Source organism: Microtus oregoni, unplaced genomic scaffold (assembly GCF_018167655.1).
Source record: "Microtus oregoni isolate MIOR12 unplaced genomic scaffold, Mior012 000001F_ref0000356, whole genome shotgun sequence".
NCBI classification, from domain to species: Eukaryota; Metazoa; Chordata; class Mammalia; order Rodentia; family Cricetidae; genus Microtus; species Microtus oregoni.
In genome coordinates, this window is record NW_024543060.1 from 33,289,060 (window position 1) to 33,313,980 (window position 24,921).

The 24,921-nt window shown below is 44.7% G+C and overlaps 1 protein-coding gene across 1 annotated transcript; it reads left to right on the plus strand.

The window, feature by feature from the left end:
• The first annotated feature begins 123 nt into the window (after positions 1 to 123).
• On the plus strand, positions 124 to 17,311 carry Klf5 (Kruppel like factor 5). Its single transcript, XM_041668515.1, has 4 exons — positions 124 to 682; positions 2,862 to 3,738; positions 4,883 to 4,942; positions 15,501 to 17,311. The coding sequence occupies exons 1-4, from the start codon at positions 446 to 448 to the stop codon at positions 15,677 to 15,679; spliced, it is 1,353 nt and encodes a 450-aa protein (XP_041524449.1). The 5' UTR covers positions 124 to 445; the 3' UTR covers positions 15,680 to 17,311.
• The last annotated feature ends 7,610 nt before the right edge of the window (positions 17,312 to 24,921 follow it).

The window sequence follows — 24,921 nt, forward strand, 5'->3', positions numbered from 1 at the left end:
CCCGTCGGAGGCGGGACCTCGTGGGACTTCGTTCCCATTGGCTAGCTGCTGCCTCTGGGGCCTTACTATTGGCCACGGCGCTGCCAGTCGCGTGAGCTGGTCCTGCCTCCCTGGAGTTGGGTGAAATAGAGGCGGGCGTCAAGTGTCAGTAGTCGCGGGGCAGGTACGCGCGCTCGCAGCTTGCTGGTGGAGCTCGGAGGTGGCGGGAGCGGATTCCGGCCGAGCGAGAGAGCTCTGGGGCGGGGCGGGAGAAAGTGGCGGCCGGAGGACCTCGGCGGTGACGCGTGGCCGAGCCCAGGAGTCCCGATCTACGTGCCCGCCTTCGTGAGCCGCTGGCCGCCGGCCCAAGGGTCCCCGCGTCGAGTCCGCCGTCCCGAGCCAGCCCGGGCGAGGTGGGAATCGCGATCGCCCCGTGCCCCGCGTCTGCAGCCCCCCCTGACCGCCCATGGCTACGCGGGTGCTGACCATGAGCGCCCGCCTGGGACCCGTGCCCCAGCCGCCGGCCACGCAGGACGAGCCCGTGTTCGCGCAGCTCAAGCCGGTGCTGGGCGCTGCGAACCCGGCCCGCGACGCGGCGCTCTTCCCCGGAGACGATCTGAAACACGCGCACCACCACCCGCCTGCTCAGCCCGCGCCGCCGCCAGCCGCCGGCCCACGGCTGCCCTCGGAGGAGCTGGTCCAGGTAAGCAGAGCGGCCGGCCTCCCTCCCCGGGCTCGGGCGTGTCCCGCCACTGCGAGGCGCGGGCGACAGGGGCCGCTCCAGGCTGGGACGCGCGGGAGCCGGTGCCCGGGTGGGCAGCCCCGCCCTGCGCTCCCAGACGGGGCGCCGCGGAGTGGATGGGGGAGCGGGGCGGGGGCCCACTCGATCGGCCCAGAGGTGCTCGCGCGCACCTTGTCTGTTTTTCTTGCGTGGGAATGGAAGCTTGTGTCCACACTTAATTTGACTTGAATTGTTTCACCTTGACGCTCTCTCCCGATTGCCCTGGCCTAGGAAGTCCACCTGCCTAAGTCCTCTGGGATGAAGTCGAAATGCAGATAGGAGTACTGGGGTTTCATACCCCCGTGGTTCACCTTAGAATGGATTGTAGGGCCCCGTTTGGGAAACTAGAGTCAGAGGATCTAAGGTTGTATTAGAACACTGCTTTTTTTTTCCTTAAAAAGAGACACGCGCCCCAAAAGGCCAGGGGTGTTGTTTTAGTGTGCGCGTAAATTTCCTCCCGGAGTCGCGTTGAAAGCTGGCAGTTGGCTTTTACACTTGCCCAGCAGCCGAATTAGAGCAAGCGCCTGTTTCTTTCGCCCACGCATGGGAGTCATATAGCCCAGAAAAAACTTCCCGGGACTTTCAGCTAGTCCCAAGGAAAAAAAAAAATTGGAAACAGACCCACATGCAAACAGCTGGAAGAGCTAAAATCAGAAACCACTAACCGCCGCGGGAGCGCAGTGCACGAAAGGGTTTTAGTTCGGTTTATTTCAAGACGCTTGGTTTAATAGCCTCTTGCTGTATTGTGTATTTGCACCCAGCGCCTATTTCGCGGGGTCTGCCAGTGTCGTCGTGCTTTGAGAGGACAGTGGCATTTGTCAGATGTGACTCACATGGCTTGAGCATGAATCTTTATTTTTAAGTCGTGCATATCCGGGAAATCCCGTCCGTCCTGGTCCACAACCAGATCCTAATAATCTGAGGTCCGAGATGAAATTCTTTTGGAATTTAGAAGCAGAAATACCACTCTTGTTCGCCGATTGGGGTGCAGTGGTTTATTGTTCGGTGAACTATTTCATTTAGTTGGGCTTTGTTGTTTTTTTTTTTTTTCCAACTTGGTTTTCAATGTCAAGAGAAATTGGGAGAAATTAAGCTTTCGATCTGTTGGGAGGGAAGAAGGGAGCTGGGAAAAGACCAGGCGGTGGGTCTGGAACATTCTTAAACAATCAGGGCCTGGGGGGATATTTGGCTCTTTCGCTCTGGCAGTTGTCTCTTAGTAGATAGCAAGAGGGTACGGGATGACTGCGCTTTTTACAGAGGAAGGGGGAATGTAGCATTGGCCCACGGAGAGGACATGATAAATGTTTTGCTGATGACTGTGTTGGCAATCCAGCAGCCTCCCCACCCACGGGCGTCTTAGCACCAGTCTACCAAGGGAGTGATTTTCTCCTTGATAATTAAAGATCTGTTTTAGATAGGGATATGAATAGGAACATTTCATTATTACATTAACCAATTAACGAATCTGCTGGTTAGAACCAACATTTACATCCAGTGTTGAAGCTGTAATTGTTTGGTTTTAGTGCAGACCAGGGTTTGCTCCAAACGTTGAAATTTTTATTAATCAAAAAAGGTACTGAAATGGCTAGAGAACATTTTATGTTAGACAGACTTGAGATACCTAACTCTGCCCACATAAAAGCCCTTTGAAATACTATTTTTAAGATTTGCAAAGGTTTTAGTTTCCAAATAAAGCATGTTAAATGTAACGGACATGAACAGAATTGAGGCAGCTTGACAATACTCTGGTACCGAACTCTCACTGACTGCAGATTTAGCCTTCTTGGGCTGGGGTGAGACTTGATTGCATCAGAAGGGAATACGGTTTGTCTTTGCCCCCCCCCTCCCCCCTCCTCCCTCCCTGTCTCTCTTTCACTTTGTCTGGGGATGATTTGGGGGAGTGATTTTACTAAAGACATCTCATACAGTCTTTTGGTTAACCAATAATTACACAATTGACAAAATAAACCCTTCTGTTTATAAGCAACCCTTAGGAGTTGGCCCCCGGATTGGTGTTGGGAGTTTTTAGTAAGTGCTGTTTATTTGTGCTTCCTGAATGAATCGGTGGATTCAGTGTGTACCTGTACCTCTTCCTTTGTAGACGAGATGTGAAATGGAGAAGTACCTGACACCTCAGCTCCCCCCAGTTCCAATAATCCCAGAGCATAAGAAGTACCGACGAGACAGCGCTTCCGTGGTAGACCAGTTCTTCACTGACAGTGAAGGCTTACCTTACAGTATCAACATGAACGTCTTCCTCCCCGACATCACTCACCTGAGAACTGGCCTCTACAAATCCCAGAGACCGTGCGTGACACAGATCAAGACCGAACCTGTTACCATTTTCAGCCACCAGAGCGAGACGACGGCCCCCCCTCCTCCAGCCCCGACCCAGGCCCTCCCCGAGTTCACCAGTATATTCAGTTCCCACCAAACCACAGCTCCAGAGGTGAACAACATCTTCATCAAACAAGAACTTTCTACCCCAGATCTTCATCTCTCTGTCCCCTCACAGCAGGGCCACCTGTACCAGCTATTGAATACACCGGATCTAGACATGCCCAGTTCTACAAACCAGACGGCAGTAATGGACACCCTGAATGTTTCTATGTCGGCCGCCATGGCAGGCCTCAACACACACACTTCTGCTGTCCCGCAGACTGCAATGAAACAGTTCCAGGGCATGCCCCCTTGCACATACACCATGCCAAGTCAGTTTCTTCCACAGCAGGCCACTTACTTTCCCCCGTCACCACCAAGCTCAGAGCCTGGGAGTCCCGATAGACAAGCCGAGATGCTCCAGAATTTAACTCCTCCTCCATCCTATGCTGCTACGATTGCTTCTAAACTGGCAATTCACAATCCGAATTTACCCGCCACTCTGCCAGTCAACTCACCGAGTATCCAACCCGTCCGATACAACAGGAGGAGTAACCCCGATCTGGAAAAAAGACGCATCCACTACTGTGATTACCCCGGTATGTGGTCTGTGTGCTTGCAGCATGGCCCGTGTTTTGTGTTGGGTGTGCTCAAGGGCTTTCGCCTGCATGCACATGTGTACCGTGTGTACGTGTGTTCGCACCGTTTTGAACCTTAGGCATGAAAATATATAGTAACGGTGTATTTGACAGTTAAAAATAAATCACCTAGTTTCTCTTATATTCTAGTCCCGCATTTTATGCTGGTGGGTACTTAGGTCTGTTGCTTGTCTTATGTATTTATGTCTTATGTAGTCAGAGATGGCTCATGCCTTTAATTTCAGCAGTGAGGCTGAGGCAGGAAGATTGCACATTCGGACTAGCCTGGGCTACATAGCAATTATAGCTCTTAAATAACAATTTCCACAATTTTTTTTTTAATGATTAGAGCATTCTAGGAAATAAGTTAACTTGGATTTCTTTCTCTTTAGTAGTAAATAAAACTTGGGTTTCATTTAGTCTAAGAAATTGTGTCATTCAATTGCAAAACGTCTCCTGGAGATTGAGTAGGGTGAGAGGCAATAGCGTGGTAACAATGAAGTTCAGGGTGTGGGTCCCTCTTAGCAAGTATAAGGCTGCTGGCAGGACAGATTGGAGGAAGAGTTCCGTTAGTGTGTACACATTCTCGAATGAGATACATGACCCAAAATATAATTTGACGGTAATAAATATATCTCCAGGTTGCTGGCGTAAGCAAGTTTATGATTAATATAGGACACAGTTTACTGGCTACGGTGCGGGATGTGGCGTGACATGCTAAATGAACAAAAAAACCAAAGTGGGAGCGTGGAAAGTTCTAGTCATCTTGGGTGAGGACTTACACGGTCAGCGCCTCATCCACTAAGCTAAAGATATATATACTGGGACAACTCAAGTCACTGAAGCTTGTCAAAAAGCACACATTTCCCATTTGTTCCTTGGCTGGATTGCCCATGTTCAATGCTCCCAAAGTGATCCATAGGTCGGATCACCTCCCTCTACCTCCTAATAAGATCATGGGGGAGGGCGCCTTGAAATTGCTTTACCGAAGCTTCCCAATATTGTCTTTAAAGCCAGATTTAAACAGGGACTCATCGGATGTAAAGGTTTCACAAGGCCCTGGAATTGACAAGCTGCTCTTCCTCTCTCTGTTCCTTTATTTTAGGTTGCACTAAAGTTTATACAAAGTCGTCTCATTTGAAAGCTCACCTGAGGACTCACACGGGTAGGTAATTTTCTTGCTAATTCCGCGAGTTGTGTAAATAGCATAAGTAGCATTCACCCCTTCTAAAAGCCAACACGTGTTTGATCTCCTCTTTCTGTCGACTTTTTTTTTAATGGCCTACCTGTTCACCGAGGGCTTGGCTCAAAATTCAGTTCCCCAAGAAAGCCTGGTTCCAGGCAAGCTGAGGGTTCCCTCAGTGAGACCTTGCCCTGTCACCTCCCAGAGAATTAATGACCCCCCCCCCCCCGAACGTAAACAGCAGTGTTTACTAATGGATTTTAAAACTTTAATGGCAATGCTTATTTCTGTTTTGAAAGAAGGAAAAATTCTTGGTAAATCATCTTGCTTTAATAAAACCCCTTTAAGCTGAAAAACTTTTCCACTTAGCATGTTAAGTGGTAGTGCTTAACACCGGTGGCTTCAAATATTTGTGTTTGGCGTATTTGCTGTGTCTGAAACACAGGCCTGAAATCTGCCGGGTATTTTTTTTTTTTAATGACTGTTTTGCCTACATGTATGCCTGCCCCATGTTTTTTTTTTTTTTTTTTTTTTTGGTTTTTCGAGACAGGGTTTCTCTGTGGCTTTGGAGCCTGTCCTGGAACTAGCTCTGTAGACCAGGCTGGTCTCGAACTCACAGAGATCCGCCTGCCTCTGCCTCCCGAGTGCTGGGATTAAAGGCGTGCGCCACCATCGCCCGGCCTTCTGCCGGGTATTAAAGTAGGGTGGTCAGAGTGAAGGGCGATAGTTGACATTACTCCATGGCCAACCTCAGCCCTGGCTGGGTTGAGAGTCCTCGCCTTAAGTCAGTCTCCGTTTCATCTCAGATGAAGCATGCTTTTGAGTTTAGTCTCTAATTTTATAATGATTTGTTTTGTTAAATTCACAGCAGCCCTTTGTGGGAGCTATTAATTTTGAAGCCTCATATCAAAAAACACGTTTAACATGAAATTTGGTAGCGTACTTTATTAAAGGGTTCCACATACCCATAATATTTTCAAGTGTCTGGATAATGTTACTATTGTAATTTTCTTTTTAAAAAAAAAAAAGCCCTAAAGGAAAAAAACAGATAAAAGTGGCTGCAGTTTTCCCTCAAAGACAGCCTCCTTACCTGAAGTTCAAAGAATAAGTTTGCTAATAAAAGCAGTGACCTAGCAAAATGTATTATTCCATCATTGCTATGGAAACCAAAGTACTCAACAGTTCCTTTGAATGGGTTGTTGGATTAGTGTGAGGACTTGAATCTCCCTAGGCTAGATGTTACTATGGAAATTGAGTTTTGATAAATGAAGTAGTTATCTGTAACTGCTGCATTAAAAAGTAAAAGCCTTGAAACAAAGGTCAGAGCTGAACTGGAGCCCTGAGAGGGGGCGGTTGCAGGCGTTTGTGCGCTTGATATCTGAATGCTAAACACTTCTTGAAACCCAAATGGTACTGTCGACAATGTGCTAGATACCAGGCCTTTCCGAGAAAAGGTGGCTCCTGGCTTTATCTGTGATGGGAATGGATTGTTTTGGCCTGAGGTTATTTTGTGTTTGCAGGTAATCGCAAACAGAATAATCCAGCACATGATAAGAAAGTCTAATCTTAAATTTCCAAAATACAGTTGATACGTGCCAGAAGATTCCATGTAGAAATAGAAAAAGAAAAGAAAGAAAGAAAAAAAACACCAAAAAACCTAAAATATCTGGTTTCCAGACTTCTGTTGTATTAGGGAAACACTGAGCTTTTGGTCAAGGGGAAATAGAACTAGCTTAGAAACATTTGAGCTATTGTTCTCCCTCTCTCTTTCACTCCCTCCTTTCTCCTCTTGGTCCCTCATCAGAAGTCCTTGAAACGGGAGATAAGGAGGAGGGAATGTATTTTCGAGGTTAAAGTCCCATAATAAAAGAAGTGTGCAATTGCACATAACGAAGTAATCACCTGCTTATTGGCGGGGTGTCGTCAGGCCATATCTAAATAGCCTTCCACCCCTGTCGGGGTTTACTGCTCTGAATGCTTAAACCTGGTATCCTGGAACTTGACCTGCTGGCAAAGAAATTTAATAGTGGGTAGTCTGAACAATGCCTGTACTAATAAAAAAGCAAACCGAGACAGAGGACCTAGGCCTAGTTAGGGTCCCATGCGGGGGACTTTTTCACTTGATGGTAAATATCGTGGCCTTAAACGTCTAATAAGTAAGACCACGTAATGTCGTTTAATAAAGTTTTGTTTGATAGTCTTTCAAATGCCTTGGGGAGGGTTTGTAACAGACTCGCTCATCTGGCTAAACCCGTTCTTAGGTAATCATAGAGCATTGAGGCTTTCTCCTCATTTCTAGTTTCTAGACAATGCCTCTTAAAATTCCCTGTTCGCTGGCTGCCGTTGTCTCCTCCCTTCCTCTGCTCCTGCCCAGTGAGTGCACAGGCAGCCAGCAGATACTGGTGTGCTGTTTTGTTCCTTTTCCTTCTAATGCCCAGGTGGAGGAAACAGTTTTTGCTTCTTTTTTTTTTTTTCTGAATAGAATCTCCGATTTAGTACCTTGTCTTGCTTTTCTTTCTGTCCCATTTCCTCCCACTTGGAAAACTTGTTAGGGGACTTCAAACACTACGTGGCAATGTTGCGTATTTGACAAAAGATGCTTCTCTAATGGTTGCTGGCAGAAGGAAGCACCCCGGCATTTCTGCGGAAAGTAATTGGAGTTGCTTTCAAATGTCAGGTTACCATATGTCTCGACCGATTTAAGCAATTAAACAACTTTTCCCCAATGCTCTGTTTAATGACTTATTTCTGGGGTTCCAGGTAGTGACTCTGTAACCTGAGTTACAGAGGAAATCTAACCAAATACCCTGACACGCAGCACAGCTATTCCTAAACCAGGACAACAGTAAAATGCCAGTCTGCGTTTGGAGTCCCAAGTATCATAGAAGTCAAGGTTTCTAAGTTCGGAGGTCTTGGATGTCTTTAGAGAGAAACTCGCCTAAAAGAACTTAAAGCTCTACTGCGTATGTTCAGACGAGATCCGAGACGTAACTCTCTGTGTTTATCTGTACGTAGGACGGCACGCTTGTGGGCTCATAGGCATCCTTTATGTGGGTGAGTGGGTGATTGTGAATGGCATCTGTGATACATGTGCACAAATTAATATGCTTCTGTTTAGAAATAGTTAGAGCTGCTTCTAGGCAACAGGGTTAGTAAGCGGTCTATTCCCAAATCAAAATATTTGTATTTTGAATAACATTTAAAATAACATTTCATTGAAGTTCTTAGGCCTTGTGATGTTTACAAGGGAGAGACACGGTGCCATCGTCTTCGCCTGACCACCTTTCAAAGAATGCCTAGCCTAATTCTATGCTCGTAAGCCACCAAGATAGAGAAACTGTCTTCTGTAAACGGCTTATCGCTCCTGTGTTCATATGCTCAGTACTGGTTTTAGAAGACAACTTTCTGCGTTCTAGGCTGTCTTAGCAATGAGCTACACCCCAGACTCCGTCCCAGAATTCCATTAGGAGGACAGTAGAATTCCACTGTTCGTCCTTGGCTTTCTGCAGCAGGGCATATATAGAATTAGCAGTTGTATTAACCACCTGGGAGCAGGGGTTGGAAAAGAAAAGGGGTAATTAGAAATTCCCACAACCAACGTGGCAACAAGAGCAAGAGCACAGGGGACTCTTGAGTACTGTATTCTCCTGATGAGGATGGACTGTAACCTGTCCCTCAGTGTGACAGGGCAAGTCCCCACCTTGTCCCTTAACCTGCTGTTGGAAACCAGATTATCCAGTGACATTGATTTGTAAGATGTTTCCATGTGTCCCCCCCCCCCGCCCCCTCCCACCACCACACACAGGGTTTCTCTGTATCTCCTCCGGCTGTCCTGAAACTCACTCTGTAGACCAGGCTTCCACGTGTGTTTTTAAAAGTACACAATTTTGGCTTCTGCTTTAGTTTCTAAGTTTGACGTGGGGACTGAGGGTCCCCCGTCTTTGCTGGGAACTTAATTTCCACAGGCTCTATCAGACACAGTCTTGATACTGTTGGCATCCGAGATGTTTTTAGTACAGGCATTTTTTTTCCTCCACTGAAGAAGAACTCTAGACTACTGTGGAAAGGGGTGAAAGGCAGTAAACAAGAACCAGGAAGGATTTGCTTCCAGGCCAGAGTGGATGCTGGAGGTCATACGGGTTGGATCTGGACGAGATGGACATTAGTTGGATTCCTAACCTGTTGTGTCAGGATACATTTGCATGAGGGAAATATTTTGTACTTATAGTATCTAGTGATTTTCATGTATTTAAAAACAGTACATTGGAAAGCTTCACAGTTCAGCATTTGGCGATAGGCGTTAGTATTTCAGTGTTCTGGTTTACTTGGAGCTTTGAAATTTATTTTTTACATTGACTTTACAGCCTTTTTTTTTTTGAGTAGTGGCGTACAGGATTGTTGGTTTAGACCCCAGGAAAGGTACTTATGAGCATGAAAGCTTAGAAACGATTTCTTTTTAATGACTCACTGAGAAGACTAAACTTCCCTTCAGGGACGAGTTCTTTCATCTGAAAAACATTTACATAGGAAATTGATCAAACATTGTTTCAGGATGATAAATCTTATCAAAGGTTAAGAAGTATTTAATTCAGCAGATACTTTTTCACTGGTTTTCTGAAGAATCCAAAGAATTAATCTCATTTTACCCTTTAGTTTTTAAACTAGTGGGAGGAGAGTTCCTACGTAGATCAAATACAGTTGTTGAAATTGAGAGAGAGGCAGTCAGCCGCGTGAGGGCTGGAGGAACGCAGAGAACAGTATTTAAAAATATATATTTTAATTACCCAGGAATTTTCCTTTGCCGAGTATTTTTAGTTCTACCTGATGGCCCACATCTTTTCTGGTGAAAGATTAGAAACAAAAATCACCTCCTACTTGAGGGGAAATGACTCTCATCTGCCTGGGCGCTTCATATTCGTGGATACCTAATTAGTCTGACTAAGGGCAAGGAACTGCTTTAGAAGCACAGAGTGGCTAGTTTTTTGTTTGTTTTGCCTAAAAACATCTACGAAGAATGAATTCCCTTTGACTACTTCATAAAGAAGCAGGTGGGCTACTGGGCAGGGGAGCCAGCTGAAGAGCTGGGTGCATGAAAGGATGGCAGCCTTTCACTGACATTTTAGGTGTTTTTGCTTGAAGTTAGTTTGGGACCTTAATAAAGAACCAATCCAGTGGCATCTTTCTGTCAGGAGCTTTGAGAACTGGTGCTTCATGTCAACTCTGAGCACTTGTTGAGGCTGAGAAATGGTCCATTGTAGGATCCACTCTGCCTGTCCCTCAGTCTCCACAGCAAGGTCACGCTCCATGCTTTGCTCCAGCCCATGGATGCCCTCTGGTCCCCGAATAAGACCCCTTGGTGCTTGTGACCAGCACTGTGGCCTTGCAGAACTATGGGGGCTGTTCCAGATCTATAATAGGAAATTTGTTTACAGAGAATCTCTATCCTGCTGACCTACAGGATAAGGGATTCTAATCTTTTATCTCGAAGAAGAGTTGTCATCTGAATATAGTTGATGATCCCCGTGGTCTCGAACCTCACACCAGCCTTCTTACTGCCCTCATCTTCATTATGAAAATAACTGCTCAGACTTGGCTGAAACATTGTTTTCAGAGAGGCAGTAGCGGAGGAGTGCAGAACAAAGGGGCAGCCAGGAACACAACATACAGCCCACCGCTAACACTCTCGCCTCCCTGCCCAGGGCCGCGTTAAACAGTTCAAGTACATTTTAAAAACCAGATCCTGGGGACTGAGTCCTCCACCCTGTGCACAGTCTGTGCCGCTGAGACGCATCCCTAGTCCCAGTTAAAGCCCGCTTATATGGTGAGGGCACCAAAATCTTTTCATGGAAAAGTACTGGCAGGGTTTTCTGTAGTAAATAAATAAAAAAAAAAAGTCAGTAAGCCCAAATCCCTATCACTTCTTAGATATGTAAATGCTATTTTCCATGATTCCTTCAATGGTTTCTCTTTTCCCCTTTTCTTATTAGAAGCAAATCTGGTCTTGAGTCTGTTTCAGAAGTGAATACCCGCAAGTCCGTGGTAGGGAGGGCGGTTATTGTTAGGGACCTAATTATCTATCATACTAGGCAATAGTGCAGGTGGTGCCCCCTTAACATTGGTTTCAGTTCTGGTAGTTTGGGGCTTTTATCTTTATTGATTAGAATGACTTTTCAACATGGACAAGGAAACAGATAAATTTACTGTAATAAACCTTAGAGCTACCTTATTTCCTTTGTCACAACAGTCTATGTAGAACTTTCTAGTAAAGGACCTTGGTATGCGACTATTGAATCTGTTCAACAGAGCAGAGAAACCTCCCATTCTATTGCAGGTTCAGAAGTCTCTGGTTTCCCTAGTATTGGCTGTCCTGGAATTCAGCTTTGTAAACCAGGCTGGCCTTGAATCCACAGAGATCTGCCTGCCTCTGCCCCTCGGGTAAAGGCATGTACTAGCACTGCCTGGAGAGAGGTCATCTTTAAAATCTGTTCATCAGAGATTCTTACTGAGGATGTTCTTGAAAAGTTGTCGAGAAGAGAAAAGTGTTCTTGAGCCCAGTGGAAGAAACCTCATTAAGGTTACGTCTGGAGATGGAACAGCCTTCAGAGTCTCCTAGATGAGGCTCTGTCTAGCGACGGAGTACCCTGCGCCTCACACAGTCTAGGCTTTAAGGGCCTCTGAATCCCATTAGCTATCCCATTCTCATGAGAGACTGTAGAATCTGAGTGAATTTGAACACGTATGTGTTCACTTCTTGAATCATTGAAAGGGTGTAACAGTGTTTGCTAATGGAGACTTAAGTGGGACATTAAAGAAAGTGCAGGCCAGGGCTCTTCATGCGGAGCCCGTGGCTCAGCTCCTAACTTCCGCAGTTGCTGTGAGAGTGGAAGGAGAGATGAACCTAGCTCTCGAGCCGACTTCTGGAGGCCCCATGAAGCCTTGTCTCTTCCGGGTAGGTGTTTTTGCTAAGGTTTAGACAGTATGCTAGTAGCTTTATCAGCATGGGGCATGTGTGTGTTTAGCTTGCACATATTTTTCAGAAGTTAGGGATTCTTCAGCCGTCCCTTCGAGCTCTAAGGCAGGGAAGAAAGTGCACACTGGGAGATGAAGCAGAAAGGTTTCCACATCGTACAGCCTCGCCACTGTTTTCGCTTTGCCTTTCTGCAGTTTGACGCTAGCAGCCGAGGGCTTAAAAATACAGCGGATGCTGAAAGGGCTTAACTAAGTATTTCAAATTGGTGGTATTGGAAAGAGATTCTTTAGAAATCCAATTACTTTGGAAAGCTCTATCCTGTTGAAATATAACTTGGAGGAAGTCAGTTTGCTTTCCCAGAAGTACTGACCGTAGTGTTTCTGGCTGAGGAAAAAAGGCTCAAGTCTGCTCCCAGGCCAGAAATGGGGTACCAGCTTCCTCTACGATGTTTTACTTGAACAGTGTTGACACTTGAACAAATCCCATAGAAACTGCCCCAAGTGGGGGGATAGTTGTCCTTGCTTTTATAGTAAGCCTTGGCCCTGGTAACTGCCCTTCCAGACACTGGTAGTATTCTTGGCTGAATAGGCTATAGATGCCCATAAATTGAGAGCAAAACCCCAAATGTTTTAGGAACTTTAATGGCTACTGTGTGTCAACCAATCAGTAGAGTCAACTTTACAAAATATTGGTGCAGTTTATTGCTTTGCAGCCAGTAAAAACAGTGAACAAAAAGAGTCCAGTGTCCCCTGCTTCTCAAGTAAACTCTGAAAACTTAGTTCTCTGTGTGTAATTATTAAATTCAAAAGGCTTCAATGATCCTTCTGAAACTGGGACTCCTGAGGAAGTTTTTTTTTTTTTTTTTTTTTTGCCTTGATTTAAACATCAGAATTAGATCTCTCCTCCACCGAATAACAGGAAAGTCATGCTACTCTAATGTATTTTCACTCGACATTTCTGTGTGAAATTCTTCCTTCTGTTTGTTTCACATCTCTGAGCCCGATAGTCAGAGTTACCACGAGTGTTGAGTTCTCTGTGAATCCAGCATTGTGAGAGTGTAAAGGGAAGAGAAATGACTTCTCTGTTGCTTAAAAGCCCGAGTGTCAGCATAACTTTCTAGGCTGAGTTTACTATGAGGGAGCAAAGTACAGTTTCAAATTCACCCATCCCAAAGATGCGTGCGTGCGTGCGTGTGTGTGTGCATGCACCTGTGCTGGAGGAGAAATCTAGAGATGTGTGTTTGACTTGACAGTTTTCAAAGAGCATGTATGTAGTTTAGACTAGTTTCAAACTCGTAATCCCCCTGCCTCAGCCTCCCCAGTACTGGGGTTACAGGAATTTACCACCAGGCCTGGCTGAGATGGGCATTTTAAAAACCAGAATGCTGGGAACCAAAAAGAGTGAGTCGTAAGTGTGTCTTCCATCAGAGGCAGATGAGGGAGCAGAGAGTAGGTTAAGGTGAATGTCCTCTAAGTAAAGGTGCGATGCCTTCGGCCCAGTTTCATGCCTTCCATTCTGGCCTTTGCTTCTTTGTCCCTCGAGACTTTAGGGTCAGAATAGCAATCGGGACCAGTGAAGGGTACACTGGCCACGTGCTGTGGAAGCTGCAGGGTGTGGACATTAACATTCAACTGAGCAGCCGCAGCTTCTGGAAGATGATACCTCTAAGTTAGACAAGGGCTGTGGAGTTGCTGGCAGAACTACTCCAAGTAGTTCTTTTTCAGCCCAAGCTGGTCTTTATTAGCAATCTTTCTGCCGCAGGTCTGCTAGACGAAAACCCTTTTAGAAGAAGTTGGGGGGAAATTATCCATGAAAATGCCAGCGAAACAAACAATAAATAAATGCAGTCAGTCTTGACCAGGTTTAGTGTTCAAAGGCTTGGAATTTGGGGGTTTGCATAGGAAGATACTTTATCTTAAGTGGGATCAATTCTAAAATTAATTAAATTAATTAAAATTGTATTATAAATATGAAGTAATTTTGGAAGTTAAGTGGCTGGTAAATTTGGGGGAAACCTGAGGAATCATACAAAGGATGCAAAGGACTGGGAAAAAAGAACTGAAATTGGGCCAGGTTTTTAGTATCAACCGAGATCCCCAAGGCCTGGCCGTTTTCTTAATTGTTGTATCCCACAAGTTTTTGTGGCCTGAACAATTGCCAAATTGTTCCTGGGATAAATTTGGGGTGAAGGTTGAGACAGGGTCTTTTTATATATAGCCCGGGCTGTCCCAGAACTCACTATGTAGACCAGGCTGGCCTGGAATTTACCTGCCTTTGCCTCCTGAGTGCTGGGATTAAAGGTGTGTGCCACCTTGCAGAACACATTTGATAACCTTAGTGGAACAACACTTGAGGCACAAGTTCAATAAACATGTATCCCAGCAAATGCTAGGGTGTAGACAAGGGCTCAGTAGTGTGGTCCCTCCTTGCCTGCCATGCTGAAGGACACAGGTTCAAGTCTCAGCACTCAAAACAACAAGCCTAAATGGTCTGACCCACTGGGTAATGGTGGTGCACCCTTTTAATCCCAGCACTAGGGAGGCAGAGGCAGGGAGATTTCTGAGTTTGAGGCCAGTGAGTTCCAGGACAGCCGGGGCTGCATAGAGAAACCACAGTCCCCACCTCCCCCCACCCCACACACAGAAGAAAAGGTCTGACTACTTACCAGTGCAAATTTATCAGTACCAGATTCTGATTTGCTCAAAGAATTTATTAAATACCAAAAGCTTTTCTGGCTTGTTTGGCTTCATCCTGCACAAAGCATATGCCAAGGTGTGTGCTCGTGTGGACATGAATACAGCAGACTGAGGATATCAGTGTGTTAGCACACACCTGTAGTCCAGACACTTGGGAGGTGGGGGTGGAAGCTTCAGGAGCTCCAGGTTATCCCCACCTAAGTAATTGGAAACCTATGAGATACTTCTAAAAAAGACACAGCCTGTGGGTCCCGGCCCTACACTGAGAACCCAGGAGCAGGGGTAGGCTAACCCGCGGCACATGAGCTTAGTGGCGAAGGTGTGGTCTGAGCAGCAGGTGCCCTCCCTGGCATACGCCATTATTATTTTTGTTTGATCACAGAGAACCTTTATTTGTAAGATGACATTATCCAAAGGCACACGCTCACTTTAAAAATGCATTGGTTAGCTACAGAGAAACCCTGTCTCGAAAAACTGAAGGAAAAAAAAAAAAGAAAAAAGAATGTATTGGTTTAGGGTTACCCCAAATAGAGACACTGATTTATTTTGCATTTGCCTAAGATATCCATTCTTCAGCCTCCCTCCTCTTCACCTCCATCTCAGGAATGTATTGCTAGATTGCTTCCCACTTGCTATGTAGACCAGGCTGGCACTGAGAGCTATAAAAGGTGAGGTAGCCCACGCCCAGTTGATTCTCCAGCTTTTGAAAGACATAGGTTGTCCTTATCTTGAGGGTTACAGGTGGCATCCTCCATGGAAGGACTTGATGCTCTGAGGGGCAGCGCCCTTCAGTTCTCAGGGGCGATCAGAGCGCGGGCTTTGCACCCGGTCTTATGGCAGCCCCTCACCTTGCCTTGTCTCTTCCTTGCCGTAGGTGAGAAGCCCTACAAGTGCACCTGGGAGGGCTGCGACTGGAGGTTTGCGCGGTCGGACGAGCTGACCCGCCACTACAGGAAGCACACGGGTGCCAAGCCGTTCCAGTGCGGGGTGTGCAACCGCAGCTTCTCCCGCTCCGACCACCTGGCGCTGCACATGAAGCGACACCAGAACTGAGCGCTATGCTGACCGCCCGACGCCTCGCAGTCTGCTCTGCCACCCTTTAAACCGCAGACCTAACTTCATATATAAAAAGAGGAAAAGAAAAGAAAAAAAAAACAAAAGAACTGGAAATGTATATTTTGTATATTTGAGGCCACAGGGAATACATTGTATTCATACCAAAGTGTTTGGTTATTTTGAGAACCTGGAAGCTTGCTGTTGTGCTCGCTGCTGGCTTTAGTCCAGCAAACTTCATCTCCAGACAGGCAGCCACATCTCAGCATGGGGAACCGGTGGGGGCGCACGGGGTGCGTATGCTGTTTCTATGCCGACTGCACACGCTATCATTGGTGACATTGTTTAGTATAAACAAACCAGTTGACAGGCATCCGACAGATTGTCAAGATTTTACTTGACATGGACTTGTTTTTTTTTTTTTTTAAGATTAGATTATTTCCATAGCGGAGGTACGCAGTGTACCTGGCAATTCACAAATAGCCATTGAACAAATGTGTTTTGTTTTTGTTTTGTTTTTTTTTATATGAGTTGCCTATATTTGCTATTCAAAATTTTGTAAATACGCAAATCAGCTTTATAGGTTTATTACAAGTTTTTAAGGATTGTTTGGGGGGGGGGATATCACACTTCTTTTGAAAATAACTATGAATACATGTAAAGGTAGAATTTGTGGTTAAGATACCTCTCAAAAAAGTTAACAAATCCATTGCTTTGGGGAGGGAATAATCATTCGAATGAGTAAAATGCAAATTTCGCTCTCTGATTGAAATAAGATTGTTTATTTTAAATATGAAAGATTTTTTTATATGAATTTAAACTGAAGAGCTTAAAGATAGTTAGAATACACAGACATTAAAGGTCTTACCATAATTTAAACAGTATCATTGAAGTGGGTGAGGGCTGGTGTGGCTGTCGCACATGTCCTTGTTGACCTTCGGGCTCTGTTTGCACTCGTGAAAGCATTGAATCTGGTGCAGTTCATGTTGACTGGGATGTTTGCTCCTGCAGTACTGTTGGTTAAATGACAATTTATGTGGATTTTTGCATGTAATATCCAGTGAGACACAGTAATTTTTTATTGAAATTACAGTGCTGTGTAGTTTAATCTGTTAATACTGACTTGGTGTCTGCTTTTAATATCAGTGATAGGTTGAAAGCTTACCAATATGCAATCTCATAGGAATGTGACGTTGATGCTGTTAACCAAAGGGCAGAAATCATAAGCAAAATGCCAAAAGCGGTCTTAATTGAAATTTTAATTCTTGTTTTTAAAATATTGTTTATCATTATTTATTTTGTGGTAATATAGTAAGTTTTTTTAGAAAACAATTTTCATAACTTGATAAATTATAGTTTTGTTTGTTAGAAAAGTTGCTTCACTGTGTAAATAGGTGACAAACGGTGTAAATAGTTTTGTAAGAGGCTTCAAGATGTTTATACGTGGACACACCTACATCAAAAGCGTAAATCGGCTGCTGTTTTGCTTCTTTGTCCCTTATTTTTGTATTGTGGTCATTTCCTATGCAAATATCGGAGCAAACAGCTGTATAGTTGTAGAATTTTTTGAGAGAATGAGATGTTTATATATTAACGACAATTTTTTTTTGAAAATAAAAAGTGCCTAAAAGATTTCTGTGGTGCCTTCTTTACCTTCCATAGCAGAGAATGAGCATTATTTCCGTATTCTCATATGGAAAGACTTAGAGAAAGCCCGGAGACCTGTTTGCACAGCAGGCACTGGCCTGTAATCCTAGTCTCTCAGGGCTGAATTCAAGGACATAGTGAGGTATCCGCAAAGGAAAAACCCTTTGGATCACACTGCCTTGAAGATGTAGCAGGAGTTATTTAGGAATTGAAGTTTAGACTGGATGTGTATCTTGGTTGATAGAGTGGATTGCCTAGCAAATGTGTCCAAAGCCCCGGGTTCCGGCCACAGCCCTGCGTCAACCAGGCAATTGAAGGTGCACACTCACATCTCAACTCTGGAGACAGGAGGATCTGAAGTTCAGTTACCCTTAGTTACTCCATCTTTAAGAAGGGAACCCAGCGTACTCAAATGCGGTTTGCAAGATTGGCTTCCTCCTGTAAGGAAAGAAGGGCAGGGGATGTCTACAAGTGGAGAACTCTGTGGACACTACCTGGGCCAGGGGACCAAGTTCTACACCAGCAGTGATAAGTGATCATGACCTGATAAAAATAAAATTTGCCCCTGTTGTCTTAGGACATATATTTCCTGTGTCATGAGAGGCAACAGGCAGCACCTATAAAATACTATCGAGGCCAGGAAGACACTCTGAAGCTAGGGGTAAGGCCTGATATCCCAAAGCAATGATGGAGTAAAGACTGGGGGAACTGGGCATGGTGGCCAGTACCGGACTCAAGAAATGAGGTGGAGGAAGGGAAGGCCAAGGAAACCTACAAAATCTCCAGTGTGCCAGTGTTAGTTCATCCACTGTGATAATTGTATCAGTTAATGTATACTTTTTATTGTTTCTTTTGTGTTCCTAATGTATACTTTTAATAATAAGGCAGCATGGGGGTAGGATTGTAAGAATTTTATTATCATTGTTATAAATCTTTTGTCTTGAGACAAGGTCTCACTGTATAGTTCTTGGCTGTCCTGGGACTTACTTTGTAGACCAGGTTGGCCTCAAACTCACAGAGATCTGCCTGCCTCTGCCTCCCAATGCTGGAATTAAAGGCCTGTGACACTATGCTTGAAGTATAAGGTGCTGGCTGAATCAAACCCAGGCCTTGGACTTCAAAGGAAGCAATGGGGCAGCTATGATACATTCCCCAGCCCTGGCTACTGGCTTCTGGGAACAAGGACGTGGGTAGTTAGTTGAAATTTATAATTGTATGAAGTAGCCCCCAACTTACACCTGTGAACCTCGTTCTTGATTTGGTTCCCAGAGCTCGTTGGTATTGAAGTTCCTAGTATTGTAATACAAGTTGTCCCTAAATGACAAAACAAGCCATTTCTGCTTCTTCCTGTCACTCAACTGTTCCTCTCGCCTCTTCATAGGCTGCTCTTAAGCGGGTCTTGATCCACACTGACTGACTCTTTCCCTTGTGCTAGCCACCTGCTTGAATTCTTGGCCGCCATTCTTGGCCGCAGTCCTGTTGTATTTAGAGACATACAACACTTTAGTATTTGAGTCATTGTTCCAACTTTGATTGGTAGGCCTTTCTTGTATGTTTTTCACCTTCAGATTTTCAATTTTTAAGATATTTATTCTTAGTACTTGGAGGGCATGTATGTCAGCGTGAGAATGTCAGATCTTGGAGCTACAGACAGTTGTGAGCTGCCATGTTGGTGCTGGGAATCAAACTTGGGTCCTCTAGGAGAATAGCTATCTCTCTTAACCACTGAGCCATCTCAACAGAACCCTGAGAATTTTAATTTTTTTGTGAGACCATTACCACTTCATCGGAAGAATTTAGCCTTTCTTGCATTACTGCTCTTACTGGCTAATAAAAGGCATCTTAAGAGATAATTCCAGCCAGGCGGTGGTGGTGCACGCCTTTAATCCCAGCACTCGGGAGGCAGAGGCAGGCGGATCTCTGTGAGTTCGAGACCAGGCTGGTTCCAGGACAGGCTCCAAAACCACAGAGAAACCCTGTCTCGAAAAACTAAAAAAAAAAAAAAAAGAGAGAGAGAGATAATTCCATCTCAGTGCCATGTGAATTGGTTTAAACCAGTGCAGCAACTGAATAATCTACTGCTGGTCAGTTTTCCGTTTTGGGCTGTGTTATTGATATAGCCTTTGGTGTTGGATTTTTGATAAGGTGATAATGTGAAACTAGGCTTATAACGCAAGCACTACGGAATAGCCTGCTGATTTTTAAGCTTTATTAGTCTTTAAGGGAAATATAATTTGCAACAGAAGTTCACTCAATGAGTTTTCAAAGCTACAAGGAATTTAATTGCTGGCCACTGTTGGGTCCACTAAATGATTATCTGGGCTCCAACATATCCCCAGTGTTTCTTCTTAAACAAAGCAAGGTCGTTTGATACACTTGTGACAGCACACCAGGTTCCAGTTGGCCAGGTGTGGCTGTATGACTTGATTTCCAATGCATCAACCTCTGAGTTTTAACTGTCCGCTGCTCATTCTCCCTCCCTTGATGCCCAGTTGGGTCCCGCCATCTCCATCGGTCATTGCCTTCTTCCCTTGCGGCTTGTAAGAAGGGCTCCACTTCCTGGCCCCCATCACGGACTTTTTAAACAAGCAGTCCCCGGCTGCCTGTACAGAAACAGTTTACACCAGCGAGTCCATGTTTCCTCTCTCTAGCTAAGCCTGCTAGGTCTTTTGGATTCCTCGGGAGCCGTACCTCCGTGAGGACTTTTTTTTTTTTTTTTTTTTTTTTAAACCGTTATTTAGTCTGTTCTCTAGTTTGAAGGAAACCGGACTCCATCTTTGGTGAGAGGCAGTGCTCTAGTGTAATCTAATCAGTGGGAGACATGTTTTCTCCTTCCTTTCAGTTACTCGGGGCTATGGGTGACAAAACATGGAACTTACTTCATGAACACTTTCACAGTGAGTATTAAGAAAAGCAGCTCTGTTCATGTTGGTGCGCGCCTGTGATCCTCACACAGAGGAAGCAGAGACAGGAAGGTTATCAGGGTGCAGATGTTTTAATCATTCCTTCAGTCATTCGTTTTTTTTTGTGGGTATCGGTTGGGGAGATATGGGTCGTGGGGAGGTCAGGGGAAATCTTGCTGGAGTTGATTTTCTCTTCTTAAGGTGGATTCCAGGCATCCAAGTCCGCTCTCTCCTTCCACAATGATTTCCGGAGCTTGAACTCAGGTCACAGGTGTAGCACGAATCCTAATTGGTCTCAATAAATAAAAAAATCAGAGTCAGATGTTAGGGGGTGAAAGCTGAAAGATCAGAGAAACAGAGCAGCCAGTCACTAAAGAGACATTTCACCTCTACCAAATCCACACATTGAAGGGATGCTCCTGTCTCTACCAATTCTCAGACTGCCCTGAGCTTCTAATTCCTCCCTCTTTCTATTCCTCTCTCCGCCTAGCCATATTCCTTTCTGTCTCCACCTTCGTAGTGCTGGGGTTAAAAGCGTGGGACTCGCAAGTTCTGGGATTAAAGGTGTGAGCCTCCACCGCCTGGCATCTAGTGACTTAGCTCTGCACTTGGATCCTCAGGCAGGCTTTATTTGTTAAAACACAAATGAACTATCGCTACAATCAGGCTTGGCACCGAGCACATTCACCCGCTTACTCACGCCATTGGTTCCTATTCCTGCTTTTTTGAGGTCAGCCTACTTATTTAGTGATGGGTGCACTAGTGAAATCCTAGGGAAATTTACAAAAACAATGGGAGGGGTTATAGAGAAAAAGAAGAGAAGGAAAGACGGTCAGTCAGCAGGCTTAGCTGGTAAAAATCACGGGCTGTATGAATCTGACCACGTGAGGTTGAGCAGAAGGAAGGAACAGATCCTGGAGGTTCTCCTCTGCCTACACACACACACACACACACACACTATAATATGTGTAAAATAATTTTTAAAAGCCATTACTAATGCCTTCAGATATTATAAAGCTATAGCTGAGAAGCAATCAGAATACATAAAAGACAAAAGATTGTTGTAGGCACGATAACGGCCGAAGGAAAAGAACATAAAGTCACAAATTTGCGAAGCCTCCGGAGAGGACAGTAATTGCAAGACTGAAAGACTTTCCGGATGTCCTTCATAAGCCCGTGTAGGATAGGCGTGTATCAGTGCGGGATTTTCTACTAATCCTGGGCCCAAGATGCTTCTCCCCTTCCCAGAAAGCGAGAAAGAGTTCACTGCGAGAAGCAGCTTCGCACTTCTCATTTGAGATGGATGCTAGAATTGAGCGGATTGAGGAAATACCATCACTATTCTGAAGGCAAATGATTAAAACTGACTGAGCCGCCTTCCCAGTCTTACACACAAATCTTTAACTGAATCTCTGAATCTCAACCCATTGTCAAAATCAGAGGTCACTTGAAGAATTAATAAAAATGTTCTATACATACATATGTACAGAGGTCAGCAAACTTTCTCTGTATGGGAGACAAATTAGGAATATACTGTGCTTTGTGAGCCACAGAGTCCCTGTTACTCTGGTTCCAACATACACATATGTATTCATAAGTCAATGTAAATTTTAAAAATGGTGGATGACAGCTGAAGGACCCCAAGGTTGATCTCTGTCCTCTACGCATGTCTACCTACACGTATGTGTGCACCTGTACGCGTACACTGCACACATACACAACAAAAGCCAAGCCATGGTGAAGCGCTTTTTCAATCTCACCACTGGGGAGGCAGAGAGGCAGGTGGAGCTCTGAGTTCGAGGCCATCCTGGTCTGCAGAGTGAGCTCTAGGACAACCAGGGCTACACAGAGAAACCCTGTCTCAAAAAATAAAACAAAGCAATAGCAACAACAGAAAGAAAACAAGAAAAGAAAACCAATGAAAAGAGCCTTTTGCCTTCCCCTCCCAGGTGCAGGATCACAGGCGTGCGCCCGCTCCCTGGGCTGGATCTAGAGCAGATCCATGCTGGGTAAGCGGCCTAACAGAGCCAGCCACATGTATAACTACTAGGGTAGTTATATAACAGCGGCATCCTTGGAAATACACTCGGTGCATCTCCAATTCTCTTTTGGTTGTTGTAAAAATCTCCTCCAAGTGAGTTTTTCATAAAATTGAAAGAGCCAATGGAGCACTGAAGACGATCTTCTGATCAGCATTCCAATTATTTCTTTGTTGAAGATGCTAAGTCTTCTGCCCGATAGAGGGGAGGCTTTGAAACTACTGGCAAAGTGAATAATGTTTTGACCAAGAATGAAATGAATGTTTTTTTCCCCCCGAGTTTCTTTTTTAAAAACCACTTATGATCCCAGGATGGCATCAGATCAGTTGGGTCTAAAGGAGTAAACATTAACAATAATACAAGTTAATCCAGCTCTTTGTGGATGGATAAGAAGGAGCAGTACTATGAGGAGCTAGCTGCCAATGGTCAGGCCTTTTCTGCATTTTATGAAGAATGTTTTCCTCCGAGAAATGATATTTTAGCAATGGTATCTTTTTCTATTAACTTAGAATTTCTTGGTGTCTAAAGGATAAAAATGACCCCATCATCTGTAGGGCTCTCTCTAGGCTCTCTATGCACAATGGTAAACAAGGGATGGCGGCTGTGGCTGCAGGCATTCTGCAATTACAAGAAGCAGAAGGAATAGTATGGGCATGGTTCAAACGTGACGTCACAATTCATGTTAAAGTGTTGTCTCTAGTGAAATACTAAAGGGCTGTGCAGCCTCTGAGAGGTGTGGCCTATTGGGCAGTGGTTGGCCATTGGAAGCAAGGCCGAAGACGTGACTGATGTAGATTTCTCAGTCAGCTTAAGAACATCTAAACTAGCTTGTCCCCAGTCTGTGGCTTCCTCTGCTATTGTAATGCCTTCAGTCGTGAGCCCCACACGAGCCAAACAGAAGCTGTCTCTTGAACTTCCAGAGCTGTGAACTAAATGGACATATATGGCACCTCATATAACCCAGGCTAGCCTTGTTCTTACTATGAGGTGAAGGATAACTTTGAGCTTTTGATCCCCCTCCTAGATGTACACCATTAGACCCCCTGCTACATGGGGCTGGGCATAGACCCCAAGGCTTTGTGTGTGGTAGGCAAGCAGTTCACATAAACTTCTTTACAAAGTACTCAGTCTGAAACATTTTATTACAGCAACTGAAAATGAACTGATACTGCAAAAGAAACATTATTATAGTAAACATCAATTCCATTTGTAGCCCCAGAACAACACAAAACAAAGCCAACAACTCAAAATAGACAAACACAGCTGAAGACCAAGAGACAATTTTAATGTTTTTATCCTTTATTATAATATTATCATTACTATTATTATTTTAGACAAGATCTCTGTATATAACCGTGGTTGTCCTGGACCTCACTATGTAGATGAGGCTGGCTTCAAGCTCAGAGATCTGTCTACCTCTGTCTCCCCAGTTTAAGATTGAAGGCATGTGTCGTCACATCCAGCTTCAATAGACGTATTTAAATAGAATTCTGAAGAGGAAAGAAAATTCAAAGACCCTAAAAGAGGTCAGAGGAATGGGAACAAATAGGAGAGTGGGGACAAACAGAAAACAGTAAAACCAGTGTCCTAAGTCTTCCCAAAGCAATATTGTATTAAATGGTAATGAAGAGACAAACAAGCTACAAGTAGGCTTTTTTTCGAGACAGGGTTTCCCTGTGTAACAGTCCTAGCTGTCCTGGAACTAGGTCTTGTAGACCAGGCTGGCCTCGAACTCACAGGAATTTACCTGCCTCTGCCTCCCAAGTGCTGACCTTAAAGGTGTGCACTACCACAACCTGGCTCAAGTAGGCTTTTTATTGTTTTTTTGTTTTTTTTTTTTTGTTGTTGTTGTTTTTCGAGACAGGGTTTCTCTGTAGCTTTGGAGCCTGTCCTGGAACTCCCTTTGTAGACCAGGCTGGCCTCGAACTCACAGAGATCACCTGCCTCTGCCTCCCAAGTGCTGGGATTAAAGGCGTGCGCCACCACCACCCGGCTCAAGTAGGCTTTTTAAATGGTAAGTATTTAAGATTTATTTTTATTCTTATTTGTGTGTCTTTGTGTTTGTGCACACGCGCACATGTGTGTGTGTGAGTGTGTGTGTGTGTGTGCATTCATGCCATTGAATAGAGGTTCGAAGTATGACTTAGATTCCTACCACCATGTGTTGTTCTTCTCTTCCCATGGTGTGAGTCAGATTTGACAGTAAGCTTCTTCACCTGCTGAATCTTCTTGCTGGCCCTAGTTTATTGTGTATTCTTTAACAACATCCCCCCAAGTACCCATTAATTGCCATAGTTCCTCAATGAGGGATAGGATCTCTTCCTCCTGTGAGTTCTTACCCCATGCAGGATAAAGTGGTGATAGGCCGGGTCTTGTACAGTCTTGTGAAGGTAACCCTGATTGATGTTGAGTTCCTAAATGTAATGGCTATGTCATGTCCACAGGACATGATTTTGCTGCATACCTCCCCAACTCCTGTTTCCTGCTCTTTCTGTGATACTCACTGAGCCTTGGAGGGGATGATGCAGATGTCTTACTTAGGGCCACACATCTACTGTGTCTACATTGACCCATTGTGAATCTGTCTTAGCTGCCTTCAGCTTGACAAGAAAGCTTCTCTAATCTAGGAATTAATCACTAATCTAGGAATATA

Excerpts from the sequence above, each read along its gene's own strand:
- Klf5 (XM_041668515.1), top strand. The coding sequence starts at position 446 with ATGGCTACGCGGGTGCTGACCATGAGCGCCCGCCTGGGACCCGTGCCC. Across the intron at positions 3,739-4,882 it reads CCACTACTGTGATTACCCCG|GTTGCACTAAAGTTTATACA; the intron begins GTATGTGGTCTG and ends CCTTTATTTTAG. Across the intron at positions 4,943-15,500 it reads TCACCTGAGGACTCACACGG|GTGAGAAGCCCTACAAGTGC; the intron begins GTAGGTAATTTT and ends TCCTTGCCGTAG.